General features: G+C 38.1%; 1 protein-coding gene across 1 annotated transcript in view; it reads right to left on the bottom strand.

Annotated features, from left to right (window-relative positions):
• The window catches only part of DLGAP1 (DLG associated protein 1), a 218,325-nt gene extending 212,816 nt beyond the window's left edge, over positions 1–5,509 (bottom strand). Inside the window, exon 1 of the mRNA XM_032790259.1 lies at positions 4,490–5,509. Within this exon, the coding sequence (XP_032646150.1) occupies positions 4,490–5,443 (954 nt within the window). The 5' untranslated portion in view covers positions 5,444–5,509. The remainder of the gene's footprint in view (positions 1–4,489) is intronic.
• Positions 5,510–13,742: the final 8,233 nt, after the last annotated feature.

Below are 13,742 nucleotides of genomic sequence, written 5' to 3'. Positions count from 1 at the left end.
CTTTACCCGATCCAAACTACAATAAACTAGCAAATATGCATCTCATACTCAAGCCTTTTGTCTTACAAGTTTTACAGATTTTTTTCCATGTCGCTTGTTCATGGGCTGCTAGAAAATGCTTGTATGTTGATAGCTGCATAGGCTTCCTCACCCACTTGATATCTCACTTCCCACCCCACCCTGCCACTTTTCTATTGCTGAGTCTTCCTTGAAATTCTACTTTTTCTGCTTCCCTGTGCCAAGAGTATAAAATTATTATTTATACTGTGGTAGTGCCTGGGGCACCCAGCCAAGGCCCTCACCGTGCAAGGCACAGTACAAACACATAAGAAAAAGTCTTTGCTCCAAAGAGCTTAGTGAACTCTAATTAAAGCCAGGAAATAAACAGCTTGCTTTCTCTATCCTGTGTATCTTGATGCAAATGATTACAGTGTGTCATGAAAAAACATGACTGATCCAAATAAAAAAAATGGGGGAAAATATGAAAAATAATCTGTGCATTTTTTTCTCTCTTTACAGATAGGCGAAGGCTATGAAAACAATTGTGGACAATATCCAGCAGTAAATACATCATTAGAGACTAACTGTGTAGTGTGGTAGTGCTGGTGCATGAATTACCATAGATCCATAAAATTAAGAATGGTAAAATATCTACGCCTTTAGACCGTTTTTGGCCAGGGAAGTATTGCTTCCTCCGTTACAAATTCTAGTGATATGTCTAGCTTAGAACATTCCAATGGACTGTCTACCATAAGCCTTGGGAAACTGTTCCACTACCTAACAAATCTCACTGTCAAGGTATGGGGAACTATCATGGATAAAATAAGAATGCTCCTTCCCATCTCCTGCCCTCCGCTGCTTGGATCATTCCTAGAGTTGAACCAAATCAGAGTATTTTCCTGAGGTAAGGAAAGGTTCAATACCAGATTGTACCCTATTCCCTTCCCTCCCACCAACACACAACTACTTCCCAGAGAATAGATGGGGTACTTCTAATTTACCCTATGCCCACATAAAAGAATCATCTATTCTTTCCCAATATCCACATTAATGAAAGCACCTGTGCATGGTCTTCATCTCCAGTTATGCTGCAGAAGCACAGAAGTATCAGCCTAAGAATACTATGAGATTTAAAGGACCAGGTGTAGCAGGACCTAAGAGTGAGAATCTGCCTTTCACTACTGTAGAAATGGTAGGATAGCAAGTTTCCATCAGAGCAGGTCTACCAGAAACACCATCTCCATAGGAAGCAACGGAGACAGAAGGCAAGACACTATCCTCTCAGAACAGCAGGTGAGAGGTGGTCTATCAGCCATCCCCTTAAAATAGCACAGGGGAACTCACAGCTACTTGTATAGAAAATAGAATTGGGAAGGGGTCCTACTAGCCACTTCCACTTAGCTTTCCTACAGCTATTGGAGAGAAGAAAGATTGTATTAAAGGAAAGATTGGGTCCTTGAGGAACATCCATAGGTTTTGGATAGCAAAGATCCCAAGGTTTGGAGTCTGCTCTGAATCCACACTCCAAATCTTCAGAAATTAAGCCATCTCTAATATGGAAAAATGCAAATTGAGGACTATACTGAAATTATCAAACTTAAGTTATTTATTTTACAGAGTGAGATTGCTATTGCTTGTTATTTCTACTTCTAAATAATGAGGTGTTCTGATACTACAGTACTAGAGGCCATAAAAACAGGCAGGCATGGGGTGAGGAGAAGGGCTGAGAGAACGATTTCACTTGTGACCTATGTCAGACTCAAGCCTGCAGCTTCACAGAAAAAAATATCTTACTGAATATTCAGTAGAACAAAAAAGTCATGTATCCATTGTGTTCAGACATTTATATCACAAGGACAGTTTGCATAAATAAAACACTAGCCTCATCCAAGGATCATGTAGTCCACTTGCTGGGTCATCATTAGTAACTGAAATTATATGTGAGTTGAGAAGAGCATCTAGTAATCTGGTTAACGAGTTAAAAAAAGCAGCAAAGAAACACCACATTAGTCAAAGTCATTATCAGAGTTGTCCAACACTATCATGGCTTTGTAATTAACTAGTTTTATCTCAATTAGTACATTTCAAATTCTCCTAACACAGGAAACCAGCCTACCTATGTTTCAACAGGAAACATAAAAAACAGTTGAAACATATCAACATTTAATTGACAGAAGGATACTGATTACTGCAATATAAATATTATAAATAGAAATAGAGTTTACAGGCCCCAATTAGGATTGGGGCCCCATTGTTCTAGGAGCAGTACAAACACAAAGGAAATATTGTACATGCCATAAAGGGCTTATAGTCTCAGATGACAAGTGATATGTGAAGGGGAAGGGAATGGGAAGCAGTTAAATATGCACAATTTTTTAACAACATGTACATTTGCTATTTTTTAAAATTGTCAATAACAGTTTCAGTTGTCTCAGACTGTCTCATACACTAGCAATTATTACCTCATTGATGTCTTATAATGCTAGCAATGTAAATTAGAGCTTGATTAAGATTTTCCTCTACTTTTTAGCAAATTCCAAACACTGATATTTCACTGTTTTTTTTTCAAAGCAAGTATATAATAATAATAATAATAATAATAAAAAAATAACAATCTGGACATAAATAGAATGGCATATGTATAAGAGAACGTTCAGTCATTCTAATTCCATGCATTGTTGGACACATTTCCATGAAGATACAGATACTCTCCTCTAATTCCACTTATAAGCCTATTCCTGTCAATTAAATATTATGTAACAGTCCCTATGGAAGTGCTTATTTGAAGCTGTTGTTGGCATAGTTTTTCACTCTTTTCTATCCATCTGGTTATACACTGAATTGTCAGCTATTTTATCAATACCTGCCTGGAAACTGAATGAGTAAACAAAAACATCAACAACAAAAAACTTCAAATCTAAAATAACCAAGACATTCAACTCCAAAATGAAAATTTCTTCTAGCTCCCAAAACTCAGATTGAAGAAAACTACTGTATAAAACCTTTAAAATTGTAACTCAGCCATAAAGTCCCTCCCCACTCCATATGCGCATCTATACACACACCCTGAGAATACATACTTTCTCCATTTCCCCTTCCCCCATGTTGCTATAAATTAATGGAAAATATACACATCCTTTTTTTAAATATTGTAAACAGAGTTTCAAAGCTTAGTATTCTAAATGATTTTATATGCCATTTAACCTATAGAGCTCAATTTTAAAATGTGGGTGCCTTAATAGGACATCTGAATCCTGCCCTTTATCTAAGTAATGACCTGAGCAACAAAATGTGGCAACGGAATGTCCCAGAAAGGTAACCATGTTAGAAAAATGCGCTGCTGTACACATATAAACATGCAAGAGTCCCATTATTTTAAAGCAAAACAAAGTTCTCTTCTCAAACCTCTTTTTTCCTCATGGTCTTCTCTCTTCTCTGTGTAACGTTATTCCATTTTACACATACACTTAGATGTGCCATAACTGCTTCGTTTAAAACGCATAAAAGCTATCCACAGCTCAACTAAGAATGAAACAGTTTTAATATTTTCTGATCCATGTTTCTGCCACACACATTCACCGGCAGTATGATAGCTCCAAGAGCAGACATCTGATTCTTGACATTTAAAGATACAATACTGGTGAAAAATAGTGACGCTTTATTAACTGCAAACAGCTTGTGAGGGAGTAGGTGATGTACTCTTGAAGTGTATAATCAGAACAAGCAATCATTACAGCCTTTCAATTTTATGTTTTTGAATCAATGCCATAAGAAAGAGAAATAGCCAGAGATACAAATCTGGACACTTCACAATAACTATTTCATCTTTTGTGGAAAAACAGCTAGCAATTTTTTTTACTGGTGTATAAAGGATTAAGACATCTCAAAGTTTCCAAAGGGTCTCCAATTTTCATAATAAAACAAGAACTAATGAAGGCAAATCCTGAAATTACAGAAACCAAAGAATTTATATACTGGTAACCATCGATGCTGGAACAAGGGTTGCTGGGGGTGCTGCAGCACCCCCAGGCTTGAAGTGGTTCCCATTATATACAGGGTTTTCAGTTAGGTACAATGGCTCTCAGCATCCCCACTAGAAAAATTGTTCCAGCACCTCTGCTGGTAACATCCTGTTGAGTGACATTGTAATGCTAAATACAAGCAAAGCAACCTCCAATTCCCTATGTCCCTGCTGTGACTGCCTTTTGAATCGAACCCCCCCCCCCAAAGCTCTCATTCTTCCCACACATGCAAAAAAAATAAAAAAAATAAAAATCAGCCTGTTGCCCACTGGAAAAGTTCATTTGAAACTTGCTTTTAGCAATAAAATGCAAATTTATTTTAAATTTTATCTGGATTACCCCTTTCCCTTTTCTACGTCCAATGACCTCTCAAAACATGCTAGACGATGACCTCTGAAATATCACAGTGAAAAAACATCTGCAAAAAGAACAATTCAGTAAACAGCAATCAGTACTACATACTATACCTGAAGGTATTGGCAAGATCGCTCCTGTTGACATGTCTCTGACTTCACTAGTGTCTGATCCATATTAACTGAAGCTTTCTGGTAAACCTCACGGGCTCTGCTCACTGTCAATGTAGAGGACCAAGAGCTTTTCTTCATTAACTGGGCATCCAAATTCACGGGCAGATTTGCACAAGTAGAGCATTTGACATCATTATTGCTTTTGGACGACTTCACAGTATGTTGACTTACAGCATTATAGGCTTCCATAAAGTACTGAGAAGTGGAACGATCGGGGCACCTTCCCATAGTCATAACTCCACTGGGACCATGATAAATGCAAACATCATTATCCAAGTTATCATCTGAACTCCACCATCCTGGTGCATTGGATCTGGACTTGCCGTCTGACTTCCTTTCTTTACTCTTGCTACGCTTCCCATATCTCACAGTCTGTGTCTCCTCTGGGCTTGCTTTGCCACCATTGACACTCCCCTTTGATGGTCCTTCAAGAGAATGAGACTTTGTGAAGAGCTTTTGAACAGAATGAACTAAGTGGCGGATCCTCCCTGGACTGTCACTGCGATGTTCCATGGCAGTCCGTTTGTATTGTAAGGTATGGTAGCCATCACGATTAAGAGGCAACTGCCTTTCAAACTGGTCCAAAAGATTGGCAGGAATGCGATTAGTTTTGTTAGCTGTTCCATGGGGAACAAGAGCACACTCGTCTTTAAGTTCATGGTGGGAACTGTAATGTCGCCGAGGAAATGTGCTGCTGGCAATTTGATCATTATAAGGTACCATGCATTCTGCCTGAAAAGAGTTCCTCTGAGTATAATAAGGATGATCTGCAGGGTGAGGGTCCACTGGATTTAACAAATATGGCTGCCTGTCTGGGTGATGTGGCAGACTGTCACATGGCGCGTCACAGGTAATCCCATAATGATGACTGCGGTTGCTGGATAATCCTTTCATTGTTGATGTAAAGAGTATCCCAAAGTCATCTAATATGTATAGTTATGTTAGAGATAGATCTCAGAGAAAGGCCTAGAAGAATGGAAAACATCAGAAGATGTGAGATATTTAAGCCACTGCAGTAACTGACATGCATATTTTTCATATAATTGTCTTTAATATCAAAAATCTTAAACATAAAATCCTTTCTCACACTCCTTTGTTAGACAGTTGGTCACCCCTTATGCATGGCCTTATATCATTACACAAAGGATAGCTCAACAAATTACAAAAAGTGAACTTGTTCTAAAAAGTGTAAACTAGACAAGGGAAGATTTTCTTCTGTAAAACCCGCCATTGCTAACTGACTAACAGCAGTAAAAATGCTGTATTGTACTCTCTAAGGCCCCAATCTTACAAACACTTATGCATGTGTGCAAATCCTTATATGTATATTCAGTGGATCCCAAATTACTCACATGCATATTTTCAGGATCAGGCCTGAATTCATTAAACAAAATCATGCTCTTTCAGAACATTTTCTGAGTTACTTATGGCCCAATGCAAAGCATAGTGAAGTCAATGAGAGTCACTCCACTGACTTCACTGGATATAGGATCAGGCTCCAAGTGTACTTTCCATTCAGTTTATGTCTTTTGTCTACTTAGATTGTAAGCATCTTTTCTTTCTTACACTACACTAAGAATAAAATGCATTATATTGCAGCACGCACATGCTTTATATTGCAGCATGAGACTATTTCTTTAGGGGGAGAGAGGCAGTGTGAAAGACATGCATCTCAGTTGGATAGTCTATGTCTTTGCAGAAGTGCAGAGAGGTGGTCAGGGTAACACAGAAAGACCAGAAACTTCCAGAACATGGTGTGGTAATTACCATATATGGTTAGTAGCTGTTCTAAGGCTCTATATGATGTTTTCATTGTGGGCAACTCACCTGGCAGGTGATAACCTAGTCATCCTCTGAAACCTGACTCAATCAGAGAGCAAGGTGGGTGGGTGGGAGGGGGAAGGTTACAGACAAAGAAGTTAAAAACAGCCCAGCAGACTCAGTTGATTGACACAGGACCAGGAGGAAAGTCTGTATGAGAACACCGTAAAGGTACATAAAACACTGTAAATTTACTGCTTAATAGCTTGTGTTTAAAAGTTATTCATAGTACTCCAAATACTATTTACATGGTGTTTTTGTGTGCATTAAATGTTTGTTTTTAGTAAAACTAGGGTCTGCGCTCTTTGAAATCAACTGGGAACTATTAACATTCATTTATCAGGAGTTTACATACAATAGCCCTGAGGTTTAATTCTGTGTAATACTTTTTGAAAAGTCTTGAAAAGACAGAACCCTGGCCTGTGTTTGAGCAAGGCGTAAAGCTGAGGTGCAGGAAGAAGGGGATGGTCATAGATTTACGTATATTGTCTGAGCACTTCATCCTCTTCCCCGCCCCAGTACATAAGTGCAATATCAAATCAATAATAAAATAATAATAAAGGTTGCGGACTCCATAAAACATACCCCAGCTGTAATTGTTTTACAGTACACACCTTTGGAACCATTACATACCTATTGACTTACTCCTACTCTTTAATAGAAATATTTTAGATTTAGAGTGGTATTTGGTGTTCAGACTTTAGTTCTTTGAAAATTTATGAGAATAAGTGTTTCAGTATCACTGCTCCCTCTAAAGTCAATGGGATTTGTACAACCAAATCTCTTACACTGCTTTTTCAAATGCAAAGACTATGTTACTTGAGTGGATTGGAAATATTTGGCCTCAGAGTGACTTTCAAAGGTTACAGTACTACAACTGGCAGCCAGATATATTCCTTTAGCTCAAGTGATTCAATAACTACTACCTTTCAATCTACATGTCCCCAGTTCATATCCCACCAGTGGCAAATTTAGCAGTCCAAAGGACCAGTTGAAGTAATGTTGCTGCAGCATCTACACTGCTAATGTATGAATTCCTAATGTTGTAAAATAATTCATAGCAATGCCCAAGGAGCTGGTGCATAGAATGGTGATGCAGCAACATTGGGCATTTTTGAGGAGTTCTTGTTGTGCAGTCTCTTTGCAGCTTCTTTTAAGATAAGTGAACTGGAACTTTCTCACCTACACTCTTGTTTCCATTTTGCTGATACTGCATTGTATCTCTTGGAACACTATTTCAATCTGAGTCTTTCTTGGGAATGTGGAAAGACTTGTGTAGCAACTGGAGTGGCAACTGTAAGATATTGTCATCAGATAAATGTTTAGGTTTTAATGACATCTACCAGAAAATCAACCACAAAGACAGCATTAAATTGGTCTTGATCTAGCAAAGCCTGTTTTGCATTAACCAGAACATATTTTATATTTTCCTCTGAATCTCTAGCAAGCTAAAAATGTTTCTCGATATGCTTCAGATCTCATGTGGATGTGCTGCATTTCACTCTTCCATACCACCTCTGTGCAATGCAGAAAATGTTCACTGTCCGGAGATCTTGAATGCTAAAAGGTTTTCAAAATATCACAGATGGCATTTGAAATATTCAAACAAGATGAGCTCACTGGTTTACTCAAATAGAGACATGACCTAAAGTACTTTTAAAAGCACAAAAAGAGACTATATTCAGAGATCAGGTCTTGTCAACTACACAGTACTGTACTTAAAGTATCTGGCAGTTGTAAAGAGCACTTTACAGCTTTACCAACATGATCTATTAGGCTGTGGAACAGCCATGATTCCCAAGGCAAATGGTAGTTGCTCTATTACTTGAGTAATTTAAAATGCAACTTGACAAAGAATATACTGTCAAGAACAGTTCTGCAAAATGGACCTGATGACCAAATAAATCTCCCCCATTCTTTAATATCTATGAATAAAGGTTCACACTATAAATCTTGGCAAATGGGGGCTTCATCCATGTAATAATGTTGACAAAAATCCCTTCATGTCATATTGGAGCCTTAAGGTTACATAATTATTATTATTTTAGCGCTAACAAAATACAAGTTCCCCACACAAGAAAATGATCACAACAATTCTACTCCCAAAGATCTTACAATCTAAAATATAGACCTAAAGGAGACAGGGTGGAGTAGAAAAATCCAGAATGGTGAGTGAACAACTTTTATTTTGTAGTTATTCATGTTGTTATGAATTCCCAACATGTGGGTATTGTCAAAGTAGCAATTTCATGGAATCATAAAATATCAGGGTTGGAAGGGACCTCAGGAGGTCATCTAGTCCAACTCCCTGCTCAAAGCAGGACCAATCCCCAGACAGATTTTTGCCCCAAATCCCTAAATGGCCCCCTCAAGGATTGAACTCACAAGCTGGGGTTTAGCAGGCCAATGCTCAAACCACTGAGCTATCCCTCCCTCCGACTGGTAGTGGATTCCTTAAAAAAGAGAAGAAATTTGAATGGGGAGGGGGGAAGAGTTTGAAGACTTGATAGGGAGGCCATTCCATGCATAAGGGGGCAGCATGGGAGAAGTCATGGAGATGAAAGAGAGGGAAGGAAATGAATGGTATATTTAGGCTGGTGTCACTGGTGGGGTGGAGTAGTTGTGGGAAGGAGCAAGAGCGTCATAAGAGGAAAGGTCTGATTTGTAGGCTGCAGCAGAGCTGTGTGGGAACCAGAAGGCAAAGATGAAAAGTTGAAACTAGATGTGGTGTGCAAGGTGGAGGGCTTCAAAGAGATGGAAGATGTGGTTTGACTGATGGAAGAGAAGAATAATTTTACTAATGGACAATCTGTGGTCTTGGACGACCGGATCGTGGAGAGGCTTAGGGGAAAGTTAGAGTTCAGTTTTATATCCATATTAAGTCGGTGTTGTCAATGAATCATCCAGGAGAAAATGTGGGATAAACAGGAGAAAATGGACTGGACCGAGAGTGAGAGAGAAGATTTGAAAGTCACTGCCATGAGGAAGATAACCCTCTCCACTCACAAGTGTATGCAAGGTTACAGTGAAGAGGAGGGGGCTAAGAATAAGGCCTGGCGGGACCACTACAAAAAAGGTATCAGGGAGGAAAAGAAACACCTAAAGCAGTGCTCAAGATCTCACAATGGCAGGAGAATCAGAAGAGGAAAAACAGGCTGCCATGGAGAAGGGAGTGATCAGCAGTATCTAAAGATATGGATACAGATGGAATAAAGGCCAGAAATGTGTTCTGTATAATGTAAAGGCAGAGTCGAATTTTTTTTATTCTTAACCCATAGGCTGCTATTCTATTATAGAGGTCCTTACATTGCATTGAGTGTTGTGGAAATGATAACGCTGAATATATCTACCCAGAAATGAACACCATTCTTTTATTGTATATCAAATATCTAATTAACAAAGATATGTCCCACTGTACTTTAATTATTCTGCTACTATAGGAGGATCTAACAAAAACAGAAAAGAATCAGGCTAAGTTGGTGCGCTAATGTACATTACAGTGAATAAAGCATACTGGTGATATATTTTCCCTATTTACAGAGGTTTATAGTGCTTCTACTACATATTTAAAGGACTATCCTTATGAACAGTAAAAAGCACATTTGTTTTCATTACTATGTAAACTCCATTCAGAAAATACTTGAAACATTGACAAACAGTATTAAACAACTGCATCCCCTCATCTCATTTGGAAATGATTTAATATGATTATATATTATTTTACATAACAGAATTGGTTAAACCTATCAAGGAATTTTTCAGTCTCATTAATAACCAATGGGGAATCTGATCATATCACGAGTAGCTGAGATGAGGAAAATTGAGTTTGTGCTGTATTGTTATATCTTGGCCAAACCACAACTGTTTAATCAATCATAAAAAAAAGGATACTTTCTGAAGATATTACAGATTTATAAACAATGGAAATAGCAGCTCTGTGACTACAAGAACAAAAGACCACTCGATAGCGTAGTGATGGATGACATAATAGAGAAATAAAACATTATCTTATAAGGCTGCAGAAGTCTAATCTTATTTAGAATCAGTATTATGTTTGCCACTGTTATTTTAAGTATGCCTTAGGAGACAAGGAGATAAAAACTTATTCATACTTATTTCTGACACAGTATGACCACACATATTACAGTACACAGTACATGTATCAGTTATATGTTGGTATGATGTACTGTGCTGGAACATTGTGGCCTAGATTATTCATATGCCACTAGCATGGTTTGGAATCAAACTGGCATACAAACCATCAGAACCAGTATTTGTAATAACTGATACATAAATCATCTATATTCTGTGTTTATTAATGTGCAATGCTTTCCAGAAACCTGTTTCCTGTTTTATGTGTCTGTGGAAACCTCTCCCTTTTAAAAAGATTTAGTGATATGTAGCACAGCCTCTCCAGTTTTATCTGAGAAGATCACACAACTACATTACTTGTGTTTCATAAAAAAACATGAAGAAACTATGAGGTAGCAAAATTCTTTAGTTACAATCATGTGCAAATAATATTTATAGATAAGGCTGTGAGTCTGTCATGGAGATCATGGGTTCTGTGACTTTCTGGGATCTCCATGACATCTGCAGCAGTCAATGCAGATAAACCCAGGGCTGCCCGAGCAGCTGGGGCGGCCCCAGGGTGAGCCGCACTGGCTGCTGCTGGAGCCACTCGGGCACAGCTGCTCAGGGGGTCCCAGAGCCAGCCACAGGGCCCCCAGAGTCCACTCCCTGCAGCAGGACCCCCCGGAGCACCAAAGATTTAGTCAGGGATATTTGTAGCAAAAGTCATGGACAGGTCAGGGGCTGTGAATTTTTGTTTATTGCCTACGACTTGTCCATGACTTTTACTAAAAATACCCATGACTAAATCGTAGCCTTATTTGTAGAGGGTAGTAATACAGCAGAGTAGAGCAGAAAATATAGAATGTAGAGTTAACATTTGTGTATTCTTATGCATTCAGAAATAGGTTATAGTTAGTATCTTACAAAGTATGCATTATAGGTTAGATGTTTCTTTCACATGGACAATATATTATATGTAGTAAATGCTGATTATTTTTCTAGTAATCTCAGAATTTGATTATGCAACAACAACGTAAGATTCATAATGAGACAAACTCCATAACATACAGAAGTACAACTGATACTTGCAGAGGTCATCTGAAGGAACCACCACCTAATTATATTTGTATATATATTGCATATTTTAAATATAGAAAAACTTCAAGGAATTGAGAATTTTATGAGCAACAAGTGAACATGAAGACTGTATAAGCAATATACAATACTGAGACCAAATAATTACTTTATATGCAACGTATGATCTCCTATTTAAGGGTAAAAGTCACCTAACCACATTACGTAATCCCTGCAGTACACATCTGTTGAGAAAATGCGGGCCAGACTGCTCTGGAAGTTGCATTTTCTTTGTGCAGTGAACATAATTCTTTTGAAATATCATACAGTGAGTCACAGTCTGATTTTGAAATCTCAGTTTCAGACTGGGTCAGACTAAAACTATGGCTCTGATTCAGGAAAGCACTTAAGCACCCTTCCTGCATTGGGATGCTGTCCTGAATTGGGACTTCTATGTCTAAAAACAGAATAGTCCTACCAAAGGTATTGTGTGTGGCTATTTGGAACATATGAACACATTTCCCCCCCCCAAATATGCTTTTTAATGTTGTCATCTATAACAGTTCTCACATTTGATCCTATTGTATCCATCCTGGACAAATGGAGGAAATTCTCCTTATCTTCATATTAAATCCTGAGGATTTCATCCATATACTTAATGTGTGTCACCAAAAAGAATAGCTGTTAACAGAGACTACCAGGGATTGAAAATGCTGCCTCAAGAGTTCTAACCCCTTACAAACAGAGGAAAAATACATTTGGACTGAGAATCAAACTGCCATACACTCCTCAGTCATAACGCAGAGCACTGATCTCCGAGGTCTCGATATTTTACAACCAGTTATTCTGGGCTGGCCTTTCTATTGGCTTTAGTAATGTCAGTGTTACATCACAATAAAGTAGGTATAAAAATAAATACAAAGATACGTATGTAAAAAGATGTGCCCATGTACTTTGTTAAAGGTATCCCGAGTTCAACAAAAAGAAAATAAGATGCCACATTAATTTTTCCAATCCTTTTTGACATATGTCCTGAAGTGAAATGTGTTTAGGGTAAACGTCTCAGAAGAATGCGCAGATTTTGGTGCCATGCCAAGCAGTCAGACCAGCCAAATGACATTTAAATTATAATTACAGCTTTGAACAGCAGAAGAGAATCCTCAAGAGAAGGGTTCTGCTTGTTCCAACTTTACAGACAGATCAATAAATGGGACAGATACTCAAAGAAAAGAATCACACTCTGGTTGATCTTTGAGGAGTGTATTAAAATTGGCATAGCATTGAAGAAAACCTCACAACAGAGAGAAACAACAGGATTATGTGATTAGAATGGATAGATTATAACAAAAACACTTTTTTCGTCCTTGTCTACTTTTCCTATCTGCGTTACCGCACCCCAACATTTTTACGTTCACAAATGACTGTGGTGAAGGATGCCAGAAACTTATATACCTTAGAACAATGATTCCCAAACTTCTGTACTAGTGACTCCTTTCACATAGCAAGCCAATGAGTGTAACTCCCCCGCTAATAAATTAAAAACACTTTTTAACATATTTAACACTTATATAAATGCTGGAGGCAAAGTGGGGCTTGGGGTGGATGCTGACAGCTCGCAACCCCCCATGTAATAACCTCACAACCCCCTCAGGGGTCCCAATCCCCAGTTTGAAAACCACTGCCCTAGAATGTGATGACAAATGACTCACTGCATTAGATACACATAATGGAAACAGCTAAACGTACACTTGAGGGGTTCTAAATGTTATATCCACATAGGAACCAGATTTTCACCAAAATGGGTGTTTGTGGTGAGACAGTATTGATGTCCAAGCTTATCATGTTATCTGCCTCTGGTAGTTTTCTGTCTTTACGGCTAATAATAAATTAATTCTTCTCTGAGTGTGTCACTAAGATTGTACTCACTGCAAGAACTTTCTAACTCATAATTAATCTGTGAGTCACTTTCAAATACCATTACAAAGTCTGCAAAAGCTGCAACAGTGATACTTCTCTGCGACATTTTGACATATTGAGACTGAATTTTAATCATGTTAGCTGTGCAATTATTTGGATTGCATGCACAAATCTGAGAACTGCCTATAAAAATGGCAAACAGTGATAATTTTCACTCCCATTTACCTCATTCACACACATACACAATTGATCCTTAATGTGTTTCAAAGTCAGGTCCATTGTGATAAATAATGATATACTATATAAT

Source organism: Chelonoidis abingdonii, chromosome 2, assembly GCF_003597395.2.
Source record: "Chelonoidis abingdonii isolate Lonesome George chromosome 2, CheloAbing_2.0, whole genome shotgun sequence".
Taxonomy (NCBI): domain Eukaryota; kingdom Metazoa; phylum Chordata; order Testudines; family Testudinidae; genus Chelonoidis; species Chelonoidis abingdonii.
Note: the sequence above shows the minus strand (reverse complement) of the source record. Positions and strands in the feature narration are given on the sequence as shown.